The sequence below is a fragment of the Seriola aureovittata genome, chromosome 23 (assembly GCF_021018895.1).
Source record: "Seriola aureovittata isolate HTS-2021-v1 ecotype China chromosome 23, ASM2101889v1, whole genome shotgun sequence".
NCBI classification, from domain to species: domain Eukaryota; kingdom Metazoa; phylum Chordata; class Actinopteri; order Carangiformes; family Carangidae; genus Seriola; species Seriola aureovittata.
The window spans coordinates 16,121,046-16,148,530 of record NC_079386.1 but is presented as its reverse complement, the minus strand read 5'-3'; the positions used below and the strand labels follow the sequence as shown (position 1 = coordinate 16,148,530).

The window sequence follows — 27,485 nt, the reverse complement described above, 5'->3', positions numbered from 1 at the left end:
TTACATGAACACATTTTTATTGCAATAGCTCTATCGAAAGCAAAAAAGTTTTGATAAATATAAACACTATGCCGATGCTCAAATCGCCTCTGAGTACCCCTCCTACCCCCCCCTTTCCCTCCACAAGGAAAGAAAAGAGAGAAATAAAGAGAGAAGGAAATAAAAACAAAAAAAGGAGGGGGGGGGCACCTTGCGAGGCACCGATCATAACATGAAAAAAGCGACAACTTGAGTTTTCCTTATTTACAGGATTTCCATTTCCACCAGTTTTCTCTTCTTTTTTTTTTAAACTCTTTTTTTTTCTTCTTTTTCGTATATAGGACGTACGTCGCTGAAAAATAATGCACATACGAAGGATACACACCTCCACAGTATTTTTTTTTTTTTAACTCTTTCTCTTTCCTGTAAAGCTAATAAACAACAGCATTCAACTCGGAAAATAAGAACACAGGTAGCAGGGTAGAGTGGGATTTGCTTCTTCTTCTTTTCTTTTTTTTTCTTTTCTTTTCCCGCCCTCCTGCCGAAATCCTCCGACGTTTCGGAGAGATTTGGAGGGAAAAAAAACGAAAAAAAAAACAAAAAACAAAAACATCTGACCCGCGCCTGATAGCAGGGCAATGAACATCATCGTCATCCTCATCGTTATGCTTGCCATAGACAGCATTTTCCAACTGTTAAACTGTACTACACAGCAGCAAATAAACTGTAATATAGTTACAAAAAAATAAACATTAGGCAGAGGTTGTAACCCATTTCTTTATACAAATAACTGCAAAATGCCTATGTACTCTTAAAAAAAATACTACCCTTGTATCGCTTTGATTTTCAGAGAAACAAGGTTTGCCCCGATACAACAAAACAACCAAAAATAAGATGATTATTTTCCCTCTGTAAACTAGAATACAAAATAAATCAAAAGATTAGAGGAAAAAGGAAACAAAAGTTTGCATAATGATGCAGTACCCTAAGTCTTCTCTGCGAGGATTATATATATTTTTTCATATATATATATATATATATTATATATATATATACATACATACACACATATATATATATATATATATATATATTACGTAAGTCTAATTTCTTTCTCGTTTCTCCACCCCTAACAAGAAAAACTCATAACAGCTGATTTTCAACATCAGAATCGGTAACATTGAGGACAGTTTTGAGGTTGAATTGTTGCCAAAATAAACACAGATTCTGTGCGAAGTCATTCAGATATGACAAAGAATTAAACAAGGGGGGGGGGTGAGGGGTGAGGGGGGGTAAGGTTCAATATGAAGGCAAATCAGACATATATCCAGAACGACATATATCTTTTTTTTTCTTCTTTTTTTTTTTTTAACTCTTTTTTTTTCTTCTTTTTCGTATATAGGACGTACGTCGCTGAAAAATAATGCACATACGAAGGATACACACCTCCACAGTATTTTTTTTTTTTTAACTCTTTCTCTTTCCTGTAAAGCTAATAAACAACAGCATTCAACTCGGAAAATAAGAACACAGGTAGCAGGGTAGAGTGGGATTTGCTTCTTCTTCTTTTCTTTTTTTTTCTTTTCTTTTCCCGCCCTCCTGCCGAAATCCTCCGACGTTTCGGAGAGATTTGGAGGGAAAAAAAACGAAAAAAAAAACAAAAAACAAAAACATCTGACCCGCGCCTGATAGCAGGGCAATGAACATCATCGTCATCCTCATCGTTATGCTTGCCATAGACAGCATTTTCCAACTGTTAAACTGTACTACACAGCAGCAAATAAACTGTAATATAGTTACAAAAAAATAAACATTAGGCAGAGGTTGTAACCCATTTCTTTATACAAATAACTGCAAAATGCCTATGTACTCTTAAAAAAAATACTACCCTTGTATCGCTTTGATTTTCAGAGAAACAAGGTTTGCCCCGATACAACAAAACAACCAAAAATAAGATGATTATTTTCCCTCTGTAAACTAGAATACAAAATAAATCAAAAGATTAGAGGAAAAAGGAAACAAAAGTTTGCATAATGATGCAGTACCCTAAGTCTTCTCTGCGAGGATTATATATATTTTTTCATATATATATATATATATATATATATATATATACATACATACACACATATATATATATATATATATATATATTACGTAAGTCTAATTTCTTTCTCGTTTCTCCACCCCTAACAAGAAAAACTCATAACAGCTGATTTTCAACATCAGAATCGGTAACATTGAGGACAGTTTTGAGGTTGAATTGTTGCCAAAATAAACACAGATTCTGTGCGAAGTCATTCAGATATGACAAAGAATTAAACAAGGGGGGGGGGTGAGGGGTGAGGGGGGGTAAGGTTCAATATGAAGGCAAATCAGACATATATCCAGAACGACATATATCTTTTTTTTTCTTCTTTTTTTTTTTTTAAATTATGCTTCAAATAAATTAAGGGGGATTCTTCCCAAAAAATCCTCCCAAAATCTAGCTCTACCTTTTTTTTTTTTAATTTTCTTTTTTTTTTTTGCTATAGCGTTAAAAACCCGAAACAACACGTCGCTGTAGCAGAAGTACACAAAACATTTCCCAAACATAACAAACAAAAAAGTTTCTCTCTTGTCTCGGGCCGCTGCAGCCTAAACGTTGTTATATTTCATTCTTTGTTCGTTCAAAAAGGAAGGAGGGAGTGGGGGGGGGGGGGATGAAAATATCTCAAATTGTTCATAATGTACACATAACATACGTCACAGGCTTAAAATCTTGAAACAGCATTTTGTGGATATTCACTTTTAAATCAGACCATTTAAAACATGGATCTGCCTGGGGGGGGGGGGGGGGGGTTAGCTTAATTATCTGAAGGGAGATGGGGGGGGGGTATAAAAGGGGGTTTTTCTCCAGTTCTGATCTCCTCTATTTGTGTCACTACCGTCTAACCCTTCCGACAACGAATACCTCTTCTGAAGGCGCCTTTCTCTTTTCTTTTTGGCTCCGTCCTCACTGGAATTTAGAAATAAATAAATTAAAAGAAAAAGGGAGATAAGATGGAGGGAGACGGTGAGGAGGTTTCAGAAAATTTGCTTTTACTCGTGGGCGGAGGTTTGTCTTGTCCAGGGGGTTTCTGTGATTACGAGAAACTGCTACATGTTGGTCAATGGGTCAGTTGTCACGGTGATGGATGAACCGAAACGCCCCGATACAGTAAACTCCGACCATCTGGTGATTCGAGCCAAGATTCGTCCATTAAATGATCGGCGGGTAATTAATTGTAATCGATTAATCGTTTATCGAGCAGAAAACCCTTTTTTTTTTTTATCTTCTCAAAGTGAGAATCTGCCGGTTCATCATTGTACACTGAATATCTTTGGGGGTGGGACTGTGGGTCGCTGTTGGCTTCCTGGCACCGTTGAACGATTAACTCATCAACCGTATGGATAATCAACAGATTAATCGATCCAACGTGTGAATGGAAGTCGCTGCACTGAAATCATCTTGTAAATAGCTTCGTTTGGTTCACATGCTACAATATATCAAGATACAAAATAAAATAAAAAAAACACAAGTTGAGTGTTAAATGTGAAATATTTGTTTCGCAGTCTGGTAAAATATCTTTCAACAAGATTTGAAGTGAAACTTTCGAAGCCCCTGAAGTCCAGGAAGATTTTGTTTAATCTTGTGCAAATATTTTATTTTATTTAGTTTTGTTTTGACAGCTGATTTGTAACTGCTGCTTTAAGTCACAACAAAAACTCAGGTGTAGTTTTGCAAGTAGTGAATCTTTATGTCTTCAGAGTCTGGACAGTTTTGAGTTTATGTTCACTTATCTTTGTTAAAGCGACTACAGCCCGAGAACCTGCATCACACAGCAGTGATGATTTTAGTGCCAATTCTTCCACTAAGACGAACTTCCAAAAATGTTTAGATGGTCAGAAACGGTAACTGAGAATTTGGTTCAACCAGATGTGCGGAGTTTCGCTGCATCTGTGGAGTCCAGTCCAACTTCCGACGAGAGCCTGCGCGTGCTGCTCTCCAAACGGGTTAAACCAGGTCTTAACAATTATTTAAAGATACCTCCGCTCCAATCCTTCCACTCCCTCCCTGCTCAGCCTCCCTGCTGTGCGGGACGCTGCAAGGACGACAATGATGCGTCCCACACAAAGGCGCAGCGAGAGTGACAAGCCTTTATCCGTCCAAACAAATTAAAAACAACAAAAAAAGAGTGGGCTGATTTTTAAAAAAAAGAAAAGAAAAGAAAAAAAAAATCAGAAACAGGGTGAAGATAGCATCAGATGAGTGAATACTGAACAAAACATTGAAATTCTGTGGGCCTACGTTAGCTGTCAGTCTGTGTGTTAAGCACATTTCTCTCTATGGGAACAGTGGTGTGGGTAATAGTCATGGGAGAGTAGCGAGAGTAGAAATGCTAAATATGGGCGTTTCAGTCTGTTAAACTGTGAGAGGGAAGAGGCAGCAAGCTTCGGCTAAGACTGACTGATGTGGGTGTTCGCTGTCTGTCCAAATGTCTCTGTGTGTGTGTGTGTGTGAGTGTGTGTGTGTGTGTGTGTGTGTGTGTGTGTGTGTGTGTGTGTGTGTGTGTGTGTGTGTGTATGTGTGTGTGTGTGTGTGAGGTTGTAACAGGGCAAGTATGTCCAGCGCGCTGCACCTGGGGCTGGAGCTCAGGTTACTGGAAACGTCTTTACGTCACCCAGAGGCAATGACGAACACCCCAGCATGCATATATGTGTGTGTGTGTGTGTGTGTGTGTGTGTGTGTGTGTGTGTGTGTGTGTGTGCGAAAAAATCCCGGACGTCATCAAGAGCCGCTGACTAAGAGCCGAACGAAACGGGGACACAGGCCTCGCCTAAATAAGGCTGCATGACTACTCCGTGTGTGCGTATGCGTTGGAAGCCGCCACATGACTATGACATGTGTCTTCATGATGTACAAGTGTGCATGTGTGCGTGCGTGTGCATGTGTGTGTGCGTGCGTATGTGTGTGTATGCCACTGCCTCCAAAGTACAGTATACGGTTCACTTGCAGAGATTTCATATGTGCATTAGCTTGTGTTTGCATCCCAGTGTCAACGTCTGTACTTTGTGCTTTTACCTTTCACAGCGTTCTGTGTGTCTGTGTGTGTGTGTGTGTGTGTGTGTGTGTGTGTGTGTGTGTGTGTGTGTGTGTGTGTGTGTGTGTGTGTATAGACGCCACTCTCCCACTATAACCTGAACTGTGCTACGGACCGTATGAGGTAAAACTGAAAATGTAAAACAAACCGAACACCTGCTTCGGTTCACTCAACAGCTCCTTGTGCAAAAAAACTGAATGAGATGAACCGAGCGGCGGCGGCGGCGGCAGGGCGGGAAAACCACTTCTTCTATCCACCGGCCACAGCAGCTGAGTTTCATAAACCTCATAAACCTTCCCTTTTTTTTTTTTTTTTTAAAGGAATAGTTCTGCATTTCAGGAGAGACACTTATTTGCTGTTCTGCAGAGTCTGCAGCCAGCAGCTGGTTAGCTTAGCTTAGCATAAAGAGTAGCAATGGGGATAACAGCTGGCCTGGATCTGTCCAAAGCTCACTAATTAAACATTATATGTCATTCGTTGCTGTGCAGGAGCTGAAGTTTTATAGAGGGACGGGTGGTGACAAGGCTTCAGGAAATAGTCCCGTTCATAACTCCCTGTAAAAATTTGTCGATTTAATTTTTTGAACGGATTAAACAAACAAGATTAAAAGTGTTGTCACATTTGGACAGAGCCAGGCGATTTCCTCGCTCCTAGCTTTTGTGCTACGCTAAGCTAACCGGCTAATGGCTGCAGCTTCATATTTACCGTACAGATACAATCAATCTTCTCTCGGCAACTGGGCAAATAAACTTATTTCCTTAAAATACTGAACTATTCCTTTAAACCTCGAGTTGGTTTTCTGCATGGTGGCTTGTAAAAGGAGACAGAATTAAAAGTGAAAACAGACAAAACTTTCCAGCATTCAATTGGTGGCTGACGTCATTCCCCCGCCCTGCTCGAGTACCATCTGTGTCATGATAGCAAACAAAAAGAAATGTCGCTGGAGAATTTGTACCTACTGCAACAAATAAATAACACGTGCTACACAATATGAGGAAGAGTAATGCTTGAAGGTTTTTTTTTTCCCCCATTGAATCAGTACACTATTACTGGCGCAGTGCCGCAGCTCTGCTCCCCAGCTGTGTTGTAGAACTGGCCCCGCTGAGGCGATGGGTGCTAATCGTGTCACTGATCGTGCGAACGCCATGGAAACCGGTGATCCAAAAAGGCTGCTGGTACCTGATGCGGAGAAGTACGGGAACAAGCACGGTACTTGTGCAATGCCGCTTGTTGACTCTGAAGCTAATATGGATCCAGCTGTGAGCTTGTATCACTTTAAAGGGGGGGGGGGGGGGGGGGGGGGGGGATCCATTCAAGAAAAAATATACATTTTCTACCACAACTTTGTCCACAATGTAATAACTGTACGGTACCGTATTGAGGATGGATTATGCATGGGGTAAAAAAAAAAAAAAAGTATATTAATAAAAAGATAAAAATTAATATTTAACATAAAAGTTTCCAAGTCTGTACCATAATGCCTTTGCTTCGTATTCCAGCCTCCCTTTTTTTTTTTTTTAATACCGTATGGAGAAGTAGAACAGTCTGATAATAAGACTATCTACGGTTCTGTTGACGCCCCCTCAGTCAAAGTCCACTGACCGCTGTCTGCTGAATAAGTCTTTTGAACATGAGGGAGTGGGGGGAGCAGCGCACACTGGCAGCATCGATTGTGAGGAAGGGGGGGAAATTATTATTTTTTTTTTTTAAACAAAACAGGACAAGATATGTATATAAAACGCAAGAAAAATAAAAGATGAAATACACTTTAAAAAAAAAAACAAAAAACTGCAAGCATTTTTGTCATCTGTTGTGATGTTGTTTGTTTTCTGCGTCCAGAAGGGAGCGGCTTCTCAGTCTGGGTGAAGGTCAGAGGTCACCGGCGCGGGAGGCCAAAGGTCACAGGCAGAGTCAAGTGCCCCGAGCAGAGAGATGAGGAGGAGGAGGATGATGAAGAGGAGGAGGAGGAGGAGGGTGGGGAACCTCTGTCGTCCTCGCTCAGTCTGGGAGAGAGAGAGAGAGAGAGAGAGAGAGAGAGAGAGAGAGAGAGAGAGAGAGAGAGAGAGAGAGAGAGAGAGGGGTTGTACGTGAGTAAATAAACAATAAAGATCAAGTAAGAGTAACTATAAGATGGCAGCACATCATTTGAACATATTATTCAAATCACTTACAAACAATAAATTCACTAATAATCATAATAAAAGCCAAAATACAGTTATATAAAATGCCCAAAAAAAACATCAAATACAGCTGGGCAGGAAATGGAGGATTTACTGCTTTGAATGTTGACTCTGTTGATGACACGACACGGAGCACATCTTGACTTGAGTTGAATTAAACTAAAATATTATCAGATGTGTTTGTGCTGCAACAAAAAAAAAAAAGTCGACCTCGGCCACCTGAGGGTGGAGGAGCTGCGACGCCCGCCGCACCCCTAGCTTTACAGGCACCCACAGAACGTGTGTCTTTGCTGTTTGTTCTTTTATCAGGAATAATTCGACAGCAGGATCATGTTATCAAGTCATTTATTCCTCCATTTTCTTCTCCACTCTTCTCTGGTAATGTAAAATAAAAAAGCTCAAATGACAGAAAACTAATCAGCAACGATTTTATATTTAAATATTCAGCAGTTTTAGCTTCTAAACTTCGGCACTTTTCTGCTTTTTCTTCATCTTATGTGACAGTAAAGGTGTTTGGGGTTTGGGAGACTTTAGGTTGGACATAAAACAATCATGGGAATAATCGACAGATTCATCGTTAATGAAAAATAATCACAAGCTACAGTTGTTATAAATAGGAAGCTTTCATAGGAGTGACAGCTACTGTGGCCGATGGAAAAAAAAACTGTTGTTTTCTATTTGCCTGATGTGACCCACACACACACACACACACACACACACACACACACACACACACACACACACACACACACACACACACACACACACACACACACACACACACACACAGCAGCTGGAATGTGGCTGCTCCGCTGACAGTGGTTTTGGACTGACAATATTAGTTGTTTTTGGACATTTTGAAGCCTAGTGGTGCTGACTAATTTTGACTGGAATCTGTCTGGCTTTGGGCTCGGCCTTTCAAACACGGCGGAAACCTCACTTCAGCCAACTCTGGGGGTTGTCTGAAGGGTTACAAGGTCCTCCGTGGGCCGAGCGGATTGTGAAACCTTATAAAAAGCCCACTGTTTCATCACAGAAATCAGGAAAGGGAGGTTTTTTTCCCCCCACCTGACAGCGGTGTTTGGGTCGACTGAGAAACCACCAGCTACACTGGTAAATGAACTGCCACTAAAGTCCTTTTTTCTTAAAGGTTTATTTCACACAGCAATGATATGAAAAGTGGGTGAAGTTGTGGAATCGAGCTGCAGTTCCCTGGCAGCAACAAACGCCTGTAATCACGGGGAAATCTAATCGTGTTTTGGCTTTTGCACAACAGTTACTGAGGTATGTTCGCTGTGTCAGAGCTTTTCAAAGACGCAGCACAGATGTAAGACATCTCTGACCGAGTGGGCGGCTTGGCTCAAACTACTCGTAAAAAAAAAAAACTGTTTGTCTGGTAAATAAGTGAGCGTGGCCGGTGAACTTTGGATTCTGCTTGCTTCCTGCAGACAACACATGAAGTTTGTCTCCTGCCTTGCTATCATGGCCGGGCCCTGGGCTGTCAGGTTGGCTGTTTTGGTGCGGCCCGGCGGCCCCGAATGACCCTGGCGATGGCCGCCGTCCAGCTGGGTTATTCCACTGAGAGCAAGGCTTTGTCTGACACAACAATGTGAGCAGCACGCCACAATACAGATGCTTTGACAGGGGGCACTGCTGGAATGCTGCTCCTCTGTTTGTCACAGGGATAGAGGGATAGATGAACGGACGGACTGATAGAAAGACGGGAGCGCGCGAGGAGGAGAAGTTAACGCTGCACGGACTCGGCGCAGCCTAAACACAATCTGCTGCTCCGACCAAAGAAAAAACACCAAGCACCGCTCGTCTGCCGCCGACACTCAAAGTAAACTTCAGTGGCGGTTAGACAGTAACAACGTGTCACCGTGAGTGACCAGAAACGGAGACAGACATCGACTAATTACAGACTGAGAAAACCACAACCTGGACGTTGACACTGGTGGACACAGACAAAACCTGGCAACCGAGAGTAAACAGGTTCATTTCTGCCAAAAACAAGAGGCAGAGGCAGAACAACACGTCCCGCTACGGCTGAAACGAAGCGTTATTATTATTCTGCTGATCGTTTTCCAGACTGATTAACTGTTTCATCTCCAACACATCAGAATTCAGTGAAACATACACATCCCTATTTCTCAATGAAATGTCTTGTTCTGTACGAGCAACAATTCAAAACTCGGATGTATTAAATTTACAACATTAAGATGAGGAAAGTAAATTCTCCCTTTTGAGAAGTTTGTCAATTTTAACTTAAACAAGTCAAAACCAAGCGTCATATCTGAATTCAGCCTGGTGTTTCAGCTGGTTTCTTTTCTATCTTTGTCTGTTTGCTCCTCTCCTCCTCTCTGCACTCACACATACAGTAATGTAATACAGCCGAACTCCCAATAAAGCTGTTCCTATTTACATGTTTTTTCTTCTTCTGTTGTCAGACAACAGAAGAAGTATGAAGTATTGACTGAAACGTGGCCCGTTGAAGCTACACGTTAACTTCCAAGACATTTCCAAGCTGCTGTTCTGCTGCTAAAAAATCCTGATTTTCATTTGTGGAAGACCAACGACCAATGGGGAAACACCAACAATGTGCTTTTTGACCAATGGTGTAACCTGATCACTCACTCAGTCAGTCAGCGACATTCATTCGACTGTCATTCGACTAATCAACTAATAGTTGAAGGTCTACTTCCTGCTTCAGTGCAGCCTGGACGAAGACAGAAAAACCCAAGTTCTTCACCAAACTAAAAGTCAAACACCAAGAGATCAACACACTCTCCAACATAAAATTCAATATTTACCTGAGGAAAAAGTGACATTTGCTGCCAAAGGAGCAAAATGTGTCAGAGCAGAAAAGAAGCAGAACAACATAAGAAACTATTTATATCATCTGATCATATACGTATTGGCAACACACACACACACACACACACACACACACACACACACACACACACACACACACACACACACACACACACACACACACACACACACACAAGGACATGAGAAGTGATCTTGGCTTGGAAAAGCATGGTGTCTGTATAGTGTGCAGTGATGTATCATGTGCAAGGTGTATGTAGTGTATAAATATATATATATATACACACATATATATATATATACATATACATATATATTGTGGGAATGTTCAAACCAGTCGTCTTTGTTTTTCTTACATCCTGAATCATTACACTGTAAACAACAAGCTTCAGCAAAACTGTGCTTAATTATGGTCACGACAACAACGACGGACTTGAATTTCAATTTGTGTGTGTGTGTGTGTGTGTGTGTGTGTGTGTGTGTGTGTGTGTGTGTGTGTGTGTGTGTGTGTGTGTGAGAGGCCGATTGAGAGAGCCGTGGAGGGAGGGAGGGGGAGAGAGAGTCTGAGGTCTCTGGGTTTCTCTGCAGTCCATGCGTGGACTTTGATCAAAACAACGCTCTTAGGACACAGGCCCGACTGACCTGAACTGACCCCAGTTAAACACACACACAAACACACTCGCCACAAAATCGGGTTATAAAAACACCATTTGCCAAACACCTGCATTAGCTAACAGCTTGTTGTGTCATTGCAACACAGGCAGGTGTTCAGAGCTGTGACCGTCTCTCTCTCTCTCTCTCTCTCTCGTTCTCCCTGGATCAACCTGCCCTCCCCGACCCGCTGCCCCTCTCTCTCTCTCTCTCTCTCTCTCTCTCTCTCTCTCTCTCTCTCTCTCTCTCTCTTCTCTCTCTCTCTCCTCTCTCTCTCTCTCTCTCTCTCTCTCTCTCTCTCTCTCTCTCTCTCTCTCTCTCTCTCTCTCTCTCTCTCTCCCTAAACCCCATTCACCCAGCTGGGACAACAGATGAAAGGCATCGTGGGAGTGAACAGCGAGCGTAACGCGTTGACTTGACACGGGCCGGTGTGACAGCTGGGGCGACGGCCTTTTAAGTGCATATCGAGGAACTCCAATTCGATCTGGCGCCTCGAAAACTTCTCGATTTCCTCCTCAAAGATACGGATCGCCATTTAAAAACAGTTTTCAGCTTCTTCTTTTTTTTTTCTTAACCACAGATTCTAGGTTTGAGTTCACTAGAGCAGTAGTTGGGTGGGGGACTTGTTTTGGTATTTTTCCTTTACGCCCTGAAAAGTGGAAAAATATTTGTGTGAAAAGCTGAACCCTGATCAGGACAGGTCCAGATAGGAATGAAAATCTACTCAGAGACAAATCATCACATTTCGCTCTGTAACAATAAATGTAACAAACATTTTTATAAAAAGACGAATTCATCTCTTTTTCCAGACCTTTGAATCGCTGCCCTCGTCTCATGTTTTTTCCAGTGATTCAAACGGCTCTGATGTTTCCAATGTTGGAAAAACATTCAATCAGAGCTTTATAGACGGGATAAAGAATGAAGAAGTCATCTTCCTGCGTCAGAGCCAAAAAAAAAAAGCTATAAAAGATGGTCACAAAATTGGCAGCAAGCGTGGACGAGACTGAATCAGCTACACAGGTTGTTGCAAGATGAGTCGCATAAATAATAATGAAAAGTTAACTCGCATCTGTGTCAGTGAAAATTACTTTGATGGGACGACAAACATTAACACGACGTGAGGCTGAATACTGAAGGAAAAGAGCAGGACGGGTCAATTATCAGGCTAATATATTAAATGTCATTAGTTTTTGAAATGTCAGTGATAAATAAAGAGTTCCAATATGATAAAAAAGGAACAAAAAACTTGAATTAATTCGTTTTAAATACATTTACAAGGTTCACTAATGTCATTTTTGTGTTCATTTATATATTTCATCTTATTTTGAAAAAGTTTTATCAAATTTTAGACTTTTATTCATATATTTTTCTTAATTTACTGCATAACCACCATTAAGTTAGTTACATTTACTGTTTTCCTATTTTAAGAAATTTATAATTTTCTTAAAATTTCATCAAAACAATTAGACTTTTTGTAAATATCAGTGATCACTTTCAGGGTTTTCAAGATGTAGACAACTTTGAAAAAAGTTGAGACTAAAACTCAAATGAAAAATTCCTGCTAAAATAAAACTTTGAAGAAACTCTTCATTTGACGTCCATAACTTTATCTGATTATCTCAAAGTTGTCAATTTAGCGGGAAAAGCTCGGACACATCTGACATTTATTCTCAACCCCCAGATTTACTGCAGCGTGTCAAGTTTTCAATTTGTTTTGTTCAAACTGTGGATGTCAAAAGGTCACCAAGAGCCCGGAGATGACTGCAACTGAAAAGACGAACAAAGGTGTGTGTGTGTGTGTGTGTGTGTGTGTGTGTGTGTTAAAGGTAAAATGCTCGACACACACACACAGTCGCCCTCAGAAACATGTTTGCGCACACACACATTCGGACTTTGTCTAATAAACTTATCTCACATCACATTCCAGTAAGTCGAGGGGTCCTCTAGTAAAACCCTGCTTTATCATTACCGTGTGTCTGAGGGTGAGGCAGCGAGACACAGACGAAAAAGCCACAAATAAAAGAAGAAGAAGGAGAAGGAGAAGAAGAAAAAGAAGAAGGAGAAGAAGGAGAAGAAGAAGAAGAAGAAGAAGGAGAAGGAGAAGAAGAAGAAGAAGAAGAAGGAGAAGAAGGAGAAGAAGAAGAAGAAGAAGGAGAAGGAAAAGAAGGAGAAGAAGAAGAAGAAGGAGACGTAGAGAAGAAATGGGAGCTTCTGCAACAGGAGCTTCACTGATTGAGTAATGCTCAGGACCACCTATGAAATCTACACTTGCAGTAACTGAAAACCCACGGGACGGCGAGACCACATAGCTGACTGTGTTTAAGGCCCATTTATTTCCGATGAGACACAACGTTTCCCTTTGAGTAAGCACCGCAGGAAGGTACACGCACAGCTCTTTGGTCTCGTGGAGCTCAATCACTGCCTGTGACTCAAAATCTCTCTCTGTTTAAAAAGAAAAGAAAAGCTCCTTTCTATTCTCTTCAACTCATGATTATTTTCATTAACGATTAGCCCGTTCATAATGGCTTCCTCGATTAATCACTTTCTTGTTTGGGCTAGAGAATCCTGAGTCCGAGATTACAGCTTCAAATGTCTTTATGTGTTTGATAAACACTCTAAAACCCAAACACATTCAGTTTACAGTGATATAAAACGCAAAAAAAAAACAGGTGATGTTAATTTTCTGTCCATCCAGGGGTCGCAACCTCAACCGTCAGTAACAAACTCCCACTAATCCCTTCTTCACAGAAGTTACCGAACACCCTAAACTTCCTCGGAAAGTTGAAAACTGATCACAAAGAGCTCAAAACCTGAAATTTAAAACTCTGGGAAATACCTCCTTAAAAATTCTGCAATAATCCAAAGAATCCATTGACCAATGGGAGCCTTGCCGGCGCCGAACACGCCCCAAGGTTAGGGGTTCAATTCTCTGTTTAGCTCAACGGACACCGACGCTGCCGGGGTTTATAGATTCCCATGCTTCTCAGTGCGGGCCACCCATGCTAACAGCACATTTACCACGTCAGTGGCAAGAATTAAGGCGCTCATCGAACGGCACGGGTTATTTTAAGATTATTTATTTGCTAAACGGACACTGAAATGGGCATTGCAGGCAAAAGCTCAGCCTCTTGGGGGCTTTCAGAGAGCCACAAATACTCTCCTGTGACGGTCAGAATGGCCTGCTCAAAATCAAAAATTGCTTTGTGTGCATGCACGAGGGTTAATAATTCTAACATCTGTGGGCGTACATATCTGGCTATTTAAGAGAGAGAGGGACCTCTATATGCAACACACACACACACACACACACACACGCACGCAGAGCAGAAAGGGGGGTCCTGTTACGAGCAGCGCATGCCTCCGATCAGCCCATAAATTCATGTCAGTCTGGAAATAGACCTGTAAATATAGAAGGGCCTGGTCACGGAGGTGGGAACGAGAGAGAGGAATGGGCAGCCTCGTACCGTCTTCACTCTCTGCCTGATAACCCTGCCTCACACTCTGCCTAACCCTTTACCACCTCATATCCACTTGGCCGGGCCCCGGGGGGGTGGGGGTGGGGGTGGGGGGGGGTTCCCACCGCTGTCAAAAAAACCTCCTTCCTCCTGCACAGTTTAACTCCACAACTTCCTCTCCTGACCCAGGTGACATCCACCCGACCAGAAGAGTCTTAGGCTGCGTTCACACTACTACGTTTTAGTTCTAAAAACACCTCTTTTGTTGAAGTTTTCCATCCGCTAAAAACTTTTGAGACTTTTGGAAACGCTACTGACCTTGCTGTCTTTGCTAGCGGCTGCTGTGCAGTTAAATTCTGCATTTTAACACTACACTACAGCTGCCTTTGTTGGTCCTTGTTCGTTGTATTTTCCGCAGCTAACCAACAGCAGAGTAGATGATCTGCTTCCTGTTTACGCCGGCACATGCCTGCCCAGTGTAGGTGAACGGCCATGAGATTATCAGGTGCAGTCGTATGGACTAAAACGCTTGTTTTTGTCTTCAAACACTGTTTTAAAATGAAAACATCACAGTAACATCTTCCTCCTGTTTCGATTACTTTCATTATCAATAAATCTACTAATTACTTTCTTGATTAAATCATTTGGGTCTACAAATTGTAGATGTGACATCTTCAAATTGCTTGTTTTCTTTGAGTTTACACTGATTTGAAGCAGAGAAAAACAGCAAATCTTCACTTTCCAAAAGCTGGAAACAGTTTATGGAATCTTGGCTAAAAAAAAATGTATTGATCATCAGTATTGTTGATGATTAGTTTTCTTTTGAACGACTAATCCTTTCAGCAAGTAGGAGTATAAGAGCAACTCAAGTATACAAAAAAGAAGCAGCTTTAACAAGGTGTTTTATCCATAGTTTGGAAACATTAAAAGCTACAGATAGTGGTATTCTGCTCCGTGGCCAAATGTTTGTGTCAGAGGCGTTTACAATACGGGAAACCTCTTCTATCACTTCAGCACAAAACATGTCCGCGGGCGCAGGGAAAGTCTGAGAGGGTGCTCTGGCATCGACGCAAGAAGCTCTGCACAAACACAACACAGAGCAGACATCAGCGTCTGAGTCACTGACTAGTCACTGTCTCTATGATAAGAAAAGCCTGCTGCAGACAGACATTACACACACACACACCATAAATGTGCATCTACATAGAGACGTGGCGCCTTTCCAAACTGTTACTCACACTTTCTCAGCTGGATTCTTTCAAAACGAGTGAAAACAGAGAAATCTCGAAATTAAAGACTTTTTTTTTTTTAAAACTTTTTCCCCTCCCAAATTCGCCTGGTGAAAGGGAACGACCACCTGTAGCTCAGCAAACAGCCGAATGTCTTTGTTCCTGCAAATATCTGATTCTATTAATGATCGCAGCTGGACTGAAACAAGCGATTACATTGTTATAGTCAGTTACATTTAATCTCTCAATCGCTTGTTCTGAGTGTAAGGAAATCATTTTGAGAAGCAGGAAAGGCAATAATGATCATCATGTTTCCTTTTTTAAAATGATTTAAATGTCTAATCACTTATCACATGTATTGACTGATTTTCTGTTGACGGTTCAACTTCTTCCAACTCATGGCCCATTTAAAAATCCCACCTCATAACAATGTAGAGGCCAAATAATGCGCACATATTATTTTAACGATAACGATGGAACATTGATGACTGAAGCAGGAGAAACATCATTTAACTTTAAAACATTACTGCTATGGACTAATCGATTAATCAATTTGTTTCAGCCATTCATTACAGAAACACTCATGAAAATCCCTTCAATTCTGCATCGTAACAGTAAAGAAATTCATCAGTATACAACATTTAAGGGTCAGCGTAAATGTTAGCAGTTAGCAGTTAGCAGCGGTCACAAGCTGAACAGAAAAATAAGGAAATAAATCGCATTCACAACACTAATAAATACTGTTAATTAACATGCTGAACCTTTAGAGCTAAAACAATTAGTCAATATGATGGAAAGAAAATTAATCAGCAGCTTTGACGATAACTGACTCATTATTCCAGTCGATTTTTAAGCAAAAATCCCAGTTTCAGTTTCAAATGTGAACATTTGCTGCTTTTACTTACTTTTCATGTGAGTGAACTGAATATATTTGGGTTTTGCACAGCTGGACGGATAAAACAAGGACTCTGAATACACCAGTTTGGGGTTTTTGAAAGTGCAATAAAGCATTTTTCAGTACGTTATGACCATTTATAGACAATAAAACTCATCGATTAATCACAGAAATAGTGAAAACAATCATTCGCTGCAGCCCTTAAATCTACACTAATGTTTCGAAGATGAAGAATGAACTGTCAGCCTCAATGCAAAGGTGATTCTCGCCAAGTGCTCATATTATTTGTACATATATTCCCCTTGTTTTTCCAGTTTTAGGAGGTGAGGTAATTTCCCGAACGCCAGCTGATGTAAACACACCCAATTCAAGCTTTATTTAATATTTATTTCCAGAGCAACGCTTCATCCCAAACTTTCCTTGACAGCTGGACAGAAAAAAGCTCATCTCAACCTCCCTCCCTCCTCCAGGTCAAGGATCCAGGTGTGCCTCTATCAGTTCAACACCGCAGCTGAGAGGAAGTTGCATTCCTGAGTGATGATGATGCGTTTCCTCTCGGCCCCGCTGTGTGCCTTGACATGCCGCCCAGCCACCGCCGCCGCCGCAATTACAGCGCCACATCAAAGGCTGCCTGCCATGACTCAGAGCGTGCAAAGACACACACACACGCCTACACACCTCGATGCAGAGCGAAGACCGTAAACACACAGCGACACACGCTGAGCACGCACAGGCTGATCATGCTCCCACAGTCCGTGTGTGTGTGTGTGTGTGTGTGTGTGAGAGAGTATAGGTATGAATCAACATTTCTGAACGTTACCTTGAACTGCATGAACCTCACACACACATATACACACACACACACGCACTGAAATGCTTAATGAACCTGCTGGCAGCGGCTGAAAACAAAAGTACACACAGACAGACGGACAAACACACACAATAGGATGTGCTTGAGCGCTTTGAGTGTCAGTTGATCTCCTGTGCTAGCAGGCACAGATTCAGCACTGTAGATTTAAAACACACACACACACACACATATACACAAGCTCTTTCATCTCCGTTCAGCGCCACGATAAACAAATGAGTCAGTCGGCGCTCGCAGAGAATCCTGACTCATGCTCATGCACGCACACACACACGCACGCACGCACGCACACGCAGCGAGAAAAGAGACGATTCGGGGAGGAAGCGAGGGGAAGGGAGGCGAGGAGCGAATCTAAGACAGAACGAGTGGGTGAAAGGGAGAAGGAGATGATGAAAGAGGAAGTGAAAGACTGAAAACGGAGTCAAAACATCCTCTCTTCATCCCCTTGATCCTCGCACACGCCGTCTGCGACAGCGACTGCAGACCTAACCTCAGCGCTACGAGTCTCAATATCCCCTTTTCTCTCGTGCACACACACACACTCACATCTTCCTGTAGCCCATGCCTCAACATCACCATGTACAAACACCATCACTGCCTTTAACACCGTCTTATCTTATATTATTACTGCAGGAAGTAAAGCACGTTAATGAACGATGAAGAGATGGCGAGCTAAAGCTAGTGCTGGGAGATGACTCAATATTATTGTGAGTCAACTTTAAGTGCAGTCACATCATGAAGATCCTCCCCGACGTCCAAATTCATGATTCAGAGCTAAATGTGTCTAAGTTTTAATTTATGTTTTACACATGTAAAGTTCAGAGTTCAGTTCAGTCTCAGTGACACTGGAGGTGAAATTATTGGTCCAATAATCGATTGGTTGACGGACAGAAAATGAAGATGCAACTGTGCTGATGACAGATTAACTGTCCGACTCAGTTTTGGTTGGTTGGTTGGTTAAAACACAAAATTTAAAAAGATAAATTGCAGCAAAACAATCTATTTAAGGCTGCAATGATTATTTTCATTATTGATTAATCTGCCAATGATTTTCTCTTAATCATTTACTCTCTTTGAATGGCATTCACAGTTTCTCAGAGCCCAGTGTGACGTCTTTATGCTTCTTAGCAAAAGCAAAGCAGAAATTTGTGATATTTCAGAAGCTGCAGCCGGAGATATTTGGCACTTTTTTGATCGAAACAATTAATTGATTATCAAAACAGCAGCTCGTTCGTTTTGTTTAACCATTTAAATCTCCTAATTGTTGCAGCTCTAAATCAATCTAATTTTGTGACAATGATTTCAACCAAACCAACCATCAACTCAGAATCTTATTGTGAATATTAATACAGAAATGACTGTGTTCAGATATATATATATATATATATATATATAATGCTAAAACAATTAGCTCATTATTCAATTCGATAATATACAGAGAAACTTTGTGACTAATTAATAGTTGATTAATTGTTTAGCTAATTAAGTAAAAAAGCTACGAAATAAGTTTAAGCTCTCAAACTTTTGTGTTCTGACTGTTGACCAAAACAATGGATGGTCATTTGTCATTATCTTAGATATTTTAGACACTATGCATTTAATAAATAATAATAATAAACAAAGACTTTTTTTAAAACACTACGAAAAGTTTTAAGGCAGGAACTAACAACCTCTAGAATCCAGAGCACAACATAAGTAGATAAAGTAAAATTACTTTGATGTAACACACACACCTAAAACCTCACAATGCTGCAGATTCAACTCAGTAGAAGTTCTTGAACTTAGAGTTTTTAACGTTACAAAGAAAGTTTCCTTTGAAGTGTTTTTTTTTTTTTTGCTGATGCAGATTTCGTTTGTTTGACAGAGGTGCTAATGATTTTTGAAACACCACACAACTTTCCAAAAGTTTCCGACTGACGCTGCACAAGTTCAGGCAGCGACTGCTGTAAATCACAACTACAAAGCAGCTACAGAAGTGAGCTACTCAGTCTGGAATACAAGTTAGAGATGTTTGTGTCAGCGCTAACATGTATCTGATAATCAACTAGCATCAGACGCTTAAAACATTAAACACACTTTGCAATGTGTCATTGGACAAAATTGGGGAAACGGGAAAACTAAATAAGCACAGGTGGTCACAATCCAAACTAAACTAACGCTGACTTAAGGACTGTTAACTGATTTTTAAGTTCTTATATTAAAGAAAATGTATCTGCAATTTGCTGCTCATCACATGTGACAACAAATCAAATCTTTTTGGGTTTTGGACTGTTTGGGAAAGTGATTTTTTTTTTTTTTTTTAAGTTTAAACACGCCAATGAATTACCTGAGAAAATGATCTGCTGTTCAATCAAGAATGAGTGGAAGCCCTACAAACTACGGCCTCAAGAAGAGGAACACTGCTGCCAGGTTACTGCAGTGTAAGGCGTTTCATGGTGTTTTGCCATCATACTAGCTGCTCCTGCTGGCGCCGGATTCTTCCATGTTTGGTATAAATAACCGTATTTTCTTTTTCAAAGGTGTACAAAAGTGTCTCAAGTGACAGCCTCACAACAGAGAAAAAAAAAAGATGTTTAAACACACAAACACCCACACATTAGCACACTCTGCCTACAGTACATGCTGACACAAAGAAAACAGGCGGCACATGCTCAGACAGGCACACAGAGACACCACCAGCTACAAAGACGGGAAGTCAGGGCCTTTTTTGGGTGATTCAGTCCACACTTGACCTCAGATAAACCTCCGTTCATTCAGCAAGCTAATCGTCTACCAGTCTGCTGGCACACACAACACACACACACACAACACACACACACACACACACACACAGACCTCAAGATGAACCGCATATTGGTGCCACTTCCTGTACCAGCACTGTTATAGCTGAGACTTCAGCTCCCTGGACAGATGCCTTCAAAAGACAACGGCTGGCTGCTCAACACGCCTGAACGCAGCCTTGTCAAGATCACAGAGACTTGATCCAAAATAGATTCACTAGAGGAGGTGCAAATTGATATAATGTGACTAATAATAGCACGCAGCACTTAGGGTTATTTTGGATTTCAGTGAGGAAAAAATATCCTTCACACTTTTTTTTTTCGCTTCTACTCCTCACACATGAAAGCTCGTTCTCATGCACACACACACACACACACACACACACACACACACACACACACACACACACACAGACGCACACACACACACAAAGCTACAAAATGTTTTTCCATACACTGGCTGCCGATGTCAAAAGATTTTCCTGCCAAATATGATTATGAGAGTAGAACAGAGGCTTTCAACAACAGCTGTCAGAGCAGGGAAACAAAACTTAGCATCACTGAGACACACTGGTGTCAACTCACCCTTGGTTGTTGCGGTGACTCCATCAGATTTGGTGAAGTCGATACTGGCATAGGCGCCGTTCTCCGGCAGAGGCACCGTCCCCACCGTTGCTGCCGCCGCCGCCAAGCTCCCATTGCTGCTACCGGCTCCCGACGTCATGGCTCCCATATTACTCCCGTCCTCCCTCAGCTCCAAGGCAATGTAGTTCAGTCCGTTCTGGTAGCCCACCGACATGTTCCTGCACATTCTACCGGCCCCGGCCCCCGAGGAGGAGGATGCTGAGGTCCCGGCGGCAGCGCTCATTTCCATGGCTCTGACTGGAGCGTGGTGAGCCGGCGAGTCCCCTAGTCCCTCCACAGACATCCACACACTGTCGAAAGATGCTGAGCTGGCCCATCTGGAAGCCTGACCCTCCGATAGGTAAGACCCGTTGGGGGCTGCGGTGTTCGTAAGTGTTGGGTGGGCGGCTGAGGATGAGGGGCCGAGTCCTCCTGCAGAGGGAGTTGAATTAGTGGAGGAGGTGGAGGAGAATGTCTCCGAGCTGTGTCTCCTCCTGCCTTGGGGGTCAGCTCGAACCACCTTGGGCTCCAGCTGCTGTGTCGGTGCCCTACCTGGGCTCGACGGGGGGAGGGGAGGGGAGATGGATGAGGGGGAGGCAGAGGAAACATGGCCGTAATGTCCCTCGATTACACAGAGATGCTGCAGCATGGCTGTGGGGCTCGTTTGCGTCCTCTCACCTCTGCTGAGGTTAAATGTCATGTCCGTGTAGTCGTCCCCCATCGACCTCCAGTGACCTCCGGCAGGGACTCCGGGGGAGGCCAGCACCCCGGGATTGCTAGCCAGGGGTCTGATGTAGCTGGGCGGGTTCCATGGGGCAACAAGGCTGGGCCTTGGTGACTGGTTCTTACCCAGACATCCAGCGCTGTCCTGCTGGTCTGCTTCTACCTCCACACTCATATAGTCCTGGTGAGATTGGGGCTGTGGAGGGGAGTGACGGTGGTCACTGGACCCCAGGGAAGGCGCTTCATCTTGGGCAGAGAGAGGGTAGGCGGGGGGCTGCTGTTGGTGGGGATAGTGATCTCCAAACTCAATGTTAATATATTCTCCGGGACTGGAAGGCCCTTCAGACGAGCTACCAGTGGCGGGGACTGAGGTTGAGGTGCCTGCAGACGCTGTGGAGGGCTCACTAACCCGCAGTGGACCGTGGAAACTCCTTCTGCCTAAAGGGAGGCGGTTCGGCCTCACGATGCGTCTGTCGGCCATTGCTGCGGTCGCATGATGAGCTCCATAAGGCGGGGGTGGATGAGATGGGGTGGAGGTGCTACTTCCTCCTCCAACCCTCCTCTCTGGTGTTGACAGGGACGCTGTGGCAACTGATGAATAGACTGGCTTGGCAGGAGAACTCATAGGAACATACTCCCCGTACTCTTTCTCATCCCTCTCTCTGGTGGGGGCTTTGTAGGAGCGAGGGAGCGAGAAATATGGGCTGTAAGACTTTGGGGTGCTCTCAGGTGTCCCAGGTGTATAATACCCACTGCTCCCTTCGTTTGAGAGCTTGCGCCCCGCACTGCTGCTGTACGACATGTCCATATATTCCCCGTTCTCAGGTCTCTCTGCTATACTGTCACTCCCACTGGCACCTGCCAAACTGGAGCTACTGTGGGGGCTGGGAGAGGCCTGCACCGGGGAGGGAGAGGTGCCGCTGCCCCCTGGGAGCATCATCATGTAACCGTGAGAGTCCGTGGAGGATTGAGGCTGGGGCTGGGGGTGGGGGTGGGCTGAACGGGCACCTAAAGCTGGACTGTGAAACTGCGGGGAATGGGAGACGTGGTGGGAGTAGGAGCTGGGTTGCATAGGCATGTAGTCGGGAGGGGTGTCCCGCGGTGACGCAGCCACGCCACACATCATGGGCATGTAGCCGCTGTCTTCCTTGGCAGAGGAGGAGGAGGAAGGAAGGGAAGGGCGCTCACCACCGGCCTCCGTCCGGGAGAGCGTGGAGGGACGGCTCTGCTGGCTGTGCTCGGAGCAGGAACTGTAGTCGGAACGGAGCGAGGAAGAGGAGGAGGACGGCCCGCCACGGAGAAGCCCACTGCCGAATGGTAACACCACATCTGACCCTTCGTCCAATGAAAAGTTGGTCTGGGTCATTTTCTGGTAAACTGCCACTCCAGAACCGCCGGTTGCACCCCCGGCGGGTCTGGAGAAAGAATGCGTCCTCCTCCTCAGCGACGATGATGAAAAGCGTTCGTCCTCCGTTGTTGACGTGCTCTCATCCCGTGGCGTGTCGCCTCCACTGTTGTTTCCAGACCCCCCGCTGGTGCCAAAGACCTCCCGGTTCCAGCCCATGGCCATGTAGTCATTTAGACAGTTCTCCTCTCTGATTGGTGGGGTGTTGCCCAGGGAGTCTGGTGTGTTACTCCGCACCCGGAAGTACCGGAAATCACCGGGGCTGGAGCCATATTCATCTGAAGAGTTGAAGCCGCCGTCAGACGGGGAGCCACATATTGAGGCGCTCGATGGGCGGGTGAGTGTGTCGGAGACGGAGCCGTGGCCGCTGCTGGAGGAGACGCTCACGGGACTGGTGGTGGAGGGGAAGTGGGAGACTGGGAGAGAGGCGGAGCGGGCGTGGTAGGTGGACGATGATCCCGGGATGGCTCTGACATAGCGCCCCCCGCCGCTAGTGCTAGTGCCAGCGTTTCCTGTGGCAACACCACTACCACTGCTGGCTCCGCCACCCTCCTGACGACCATGATGGGCCCGTGCTGAGTTAAGGTGAACCAGACTTCCTGTGGCGGAGCGGAACGGCCGGTTCATTGTTCCCTCACCCTCACTGGATGTACGGAAGCGATAACCACTTGCCCCAGAGCTCTTACTTGACGGCGGCGTACCAACAACCGACTCCGTTCTCGACCGCCTCTGCAGCCCAGTCTGACTTGGCGGCAGGTTGCCCAGGTGGCGGCGTGTCGTGATAAATGGCATGGGGTTGGAGCCCGACGATTGGCTCTTACTCCTGGGCCGAAACTCAGCAAAAGCTTTCAGGGCTTTCATCGTCTCCAGGATGGTCTCGTGCATGTTTTGGGCCACGACAGAATCATCCACCTGCATCCATATCTCCCCGGGCCCGATGGAGGAGGAGCGACCCACCTCAATGAAAAAGAAGCTTTCTGAATGTCCGCAGCGCCTGATATTCATCAACTGAAGGTTAACACAGGGGGTTTCAGAGTTCAACTTTACGAGGTGTATGGTTTTAGTAGAGAGGCATAGCCGGTAAACACCTGTGAGGTTTTTAGTTTGACCCAGTCCTTTAGGTTTCACATTCACCTGCCACACCTCTTTAAACACAGTACCAGGGGTGACGGTACCGTATCCATCATCTAAATCATCAGAATCCAAGTGCCCTTTTTTGCCCTCACTCATCAACTCACTGACAGCTACGTACCAGTCCTCTTGCTCCTGCTCGTTTTCAGCCACAATGGCAAAGTACTCGTCCTTAGTATAAAGAGCAATGAGGTGTTTGTTTTTGGAATCCGCCCTTTTGTTTACCGTGAAGCACTGGTAGAGGTAAATAACCCTTTTAGGGGGAGAAGGGGCGACCGCTCCGCCGCTGGCGACTGCCGCGGCAGCGGAGCGCAGGCTGTTCCTGAATTTCTTCTCGCTGTCGTAGTACTCCAGGCGGCTCGGCCCGAGGTGACTGGCCGCTCGGAGCACGAAAAACCTCTTGTGTCCGTGTTTTTGCTTTCTTAAATAGCCACATTTGCGTATATCGTCCACAACATCCGAGGTATTTGCGACGTTCACAGCCGCGTATACATGGCTGCTGCTGCTGCTGCTGCTGCTAGCGGCGGAGGAGGAAGCGGCGGGGTCCTCGGCCGTGTGTACCTGGCTGAGAGACGAGGAGGAGGCTTTCCTGCCGGGGGACTCTGCGATGTTTTCCCCGGAAAGATGCTGCTGTTGCTGTTGCTGTTGCTGCTGCGGAGCCAGCTGGTAGTGATGGTGCTGCTGTTGATCCTTTGGCGGGTGATGGTGGCTGAGGTGGAGATGGTGGAGGTGGTTGGAGGGCGGTAAATGTTGATGGAAACGAGAGCCGCCTCCTCCTCCTCCTCCGCCGCCGCCGCCGCCGCCGATATTAATTAACGGGGAAGGGGGTTCCCCGACCGAGCCGTCTCCGTTTGCGGTGGCGGCCGCAGATTTCGTCCCCACGTCCCTCTGCTGCGTCTCCACCATCAACATCGCTGCCTTGCCTTCCTGGTAATTCGTGAAATTTGCCATCAGAGAGTACAATCAAAGGTCACTTTACTAGCAAGCTAATCCGAGTGGACCTAGACCCCATTCTTGTTTTGGGAGACGAGCTCCCGAGTCCGGCTAGGCCAGCTAACGTTGACTCGCACGGCTCAGATTTGCAATCCTCACAGACCGGCTTTGTTATTCCGCCAAAAAAAAACGAGCCCCTTTGCCTTTTCAGCGGCGAGGCGGGTATTCCGGTGCGGGCTCTTTTCACGAAATGAAGCCTACCGTGTGCAACATGACCATACTCAGCCGTGTTTCTATAATCGGGAGGATCCGGCTAGCTCGGTTAGCAATCCGCTCGCTTCTCCGCCTGTACACATCTCTACGGGCCAGAGCACAAACAACACATGACCCTCTGCGTCACCGACCAAACGGGAGGAACAAAGAGTCAAACGCGGGCTCCGATTGGTCTGTCATTTTAACTGACATCCGATGACAGGTGTCTGGACCAATCACACGCGGATATTAGTGCTTTGCGTCAATAGCTCTGACCAATCGCGCTACAAAGAGTTTTACTGAAGTTAAAAATAGGCGGTGACTTTGTAGGGCATATCTGGAGTCTGCCGTTAGGTCCTCCAGCAACTGTTTAGACGTAGAAAACCGTTCCCAGACCTGTAGACGAGCCGAAGAGCCGCCCAGAGTCTTCTCTCTGTCGCTGTGGGCAGACACAAGACACCGGTCAACTTTTATATTTTGGCTTTTTATTTTAGAGTTTATTATTAAACCTTATTCAAACCCAAAGGTACTTTTACACGAGCCATTACCCTGGCATCAAATCTTATGTAATTTTTACTCTCAAAATGACTCATTCGGTGGTGGAAATACATTTATTCAAGTACAAATCAGAGGCACTTGTACTTAATATGAGGGTTTCTATTTCCATTAAATGCTGTTTATACATGAATGCATCGGTAATACATAAGGATAACAATAACAATACAGTCTGCTTAATGAGTACTTTTATTTGGGGTATTATAAGTAACTTTTTAATAATATAATAATCTTTTTGTAAAGCACAATTCATTTAAAGAGATGCAATATAATGCGCTTCTCAAAAGATTAAAGATACACATAAAAAGGCATATGCAAAAAATTAGAACAAAATAAAAGGACACAAATAATAGAAGTGTTTAAAAAAAATAATAGTAAAAGAATAAAGTTAACAGTAAATATACAAACAATAACAAATAAAACTATAGGTTTGGTAAAATATAAAAGTTTGTAGGCAAAAGCACATTTGAAAAAGTTATTTTTTAGACATGTAAACAAGGTATTCTCAAATCTAATGTAACTACTTTCTTGCTGTACTTTACTCATCAACATTTTAAATTAGTTTTGCTCGTAATGCAGCATTTCAATGTAATCTACTCCTGGCCTCTCCAACAATGCATCATTTGTATAATCTTCTTAACATTGTGCATGTAAAATCTTGTTCTGCAAAGTAACTAGACACCATAATTTGTTAGATAAATACAGAAAAAACAGCATTTCTCTTTGAAATGATGTGCAAAATGAAAATACAAGAAGTACCTCAAAATTGTAAGTCGATGGGCATGCGCACTTTTTTCTTCTCAGCTCTTCATCAGACACTATATCCTGTTTTCTTCCCTGATAATTAACAAATCATTTCCACCTGCAGATAAAAGCCTGTTAAGTGTCCTCAAATCTTTTCCTTGAGGATACAAAGTGATGCTGGGAGCTCCCCACTCTCTGGACCTCTTGCCTGCAGGGCCTGAGGTTTACTAAAACACATTGCTGCTCCAGTCATGTGAGAACCCACTGGTGAGTTTGGGCACTGGCCAACTACAGTGTCAGCAAGGGTCAAGCCAGCTGGGGTGACCTCACACGGCCTACATCCTCTATGCCTAAAGCTTTGGCACAGGTGGTGGATTCAGATTGTTTCATCTGCCATCCACCACACCCCCTCTAATCTCTGAGAGTGATATTAAGTTGTTTTTTTTTGTTACATGTGGTACTAAACTCTTATTAAACGAGCATGCATGTCAAACAGCAGTGATTCAAGCCCCTGCTGTGTTTTCCACAAGAACCTAGCTTGAGTAATCGAGGAGGACTCCCCCCTTTGCTCTGGGGAGGTATCTGTGATCTTCCACGCTGCGGAGAATGCAACGCTCGGCTTTCCGAACCTCTACTACAGTTTGCATGCAACAATTTGCTGGACCTTTTTTCCCAAACACCTTTCAGTATCATGAGCAGGATCATGTGTAGTGCAGCTGGCCCCAGCGGGACTCATACCCTTATCTCTGGCAGAGTTTTACCCACGGAGCTATGCAGGACCACCTGTCTGTTTGTGCCTCTGAATCTGTCACCGGGAATGAGAAAGACCTAAAAAGTAATTTACGGTCATTGTGAATACATTTCTGTCCATATATCCTGTATATTCTTAGGACTACTTACAATTATACAGACTTAAAGGAATACTCTTTAAGGTCAATATCAATTTGGCTGACAACTTTTAATCATAAAATCAGTTTAATCTTTCTACATTTTGTTCAGAAATTACCCAGGACTTGTGTAGCCTATCTTAGCACAAAGTTTGAAACCTTCGGCACAGCCAGCCAAAATGTTGTTGTATCATCTTTTACACATATTAAACATTTTGATGCACTACATTTCATCGTTA

At 43.9% G+C, this 27,485-nt stretch overlaps 1 protein-coding gene across 1 annotated transcript; it reads right to left on the bottom strand.

Moving 5' to 3' along the window:
* LOC130164172 (insulin receptor substrate 2-B) lies at positions 1–26,524 on the bottom strand. The gene is made up of 3 exons (XM_056368703.1): positions 26,375–26,524; positions 20,578–25,499; positions 1–7,105 (listed from the first exon to the last, which is right to left on the bottom strand). The coding sequence occupies exons 2-3, from the start codon at positions 24,824–24,826 to the stop codon at positions 7,101–7,103; spliced, it is 4,254 nt and encodes a 1,417-aa protein (XP_056224678.1). The 5' UTR covers positions 24,827–25,499; positions 26,375–26,524; the 3' UTR covers positions 1–7,100.
* Positions 26,525–27,485: the final 961 nt, after the last annotated feature.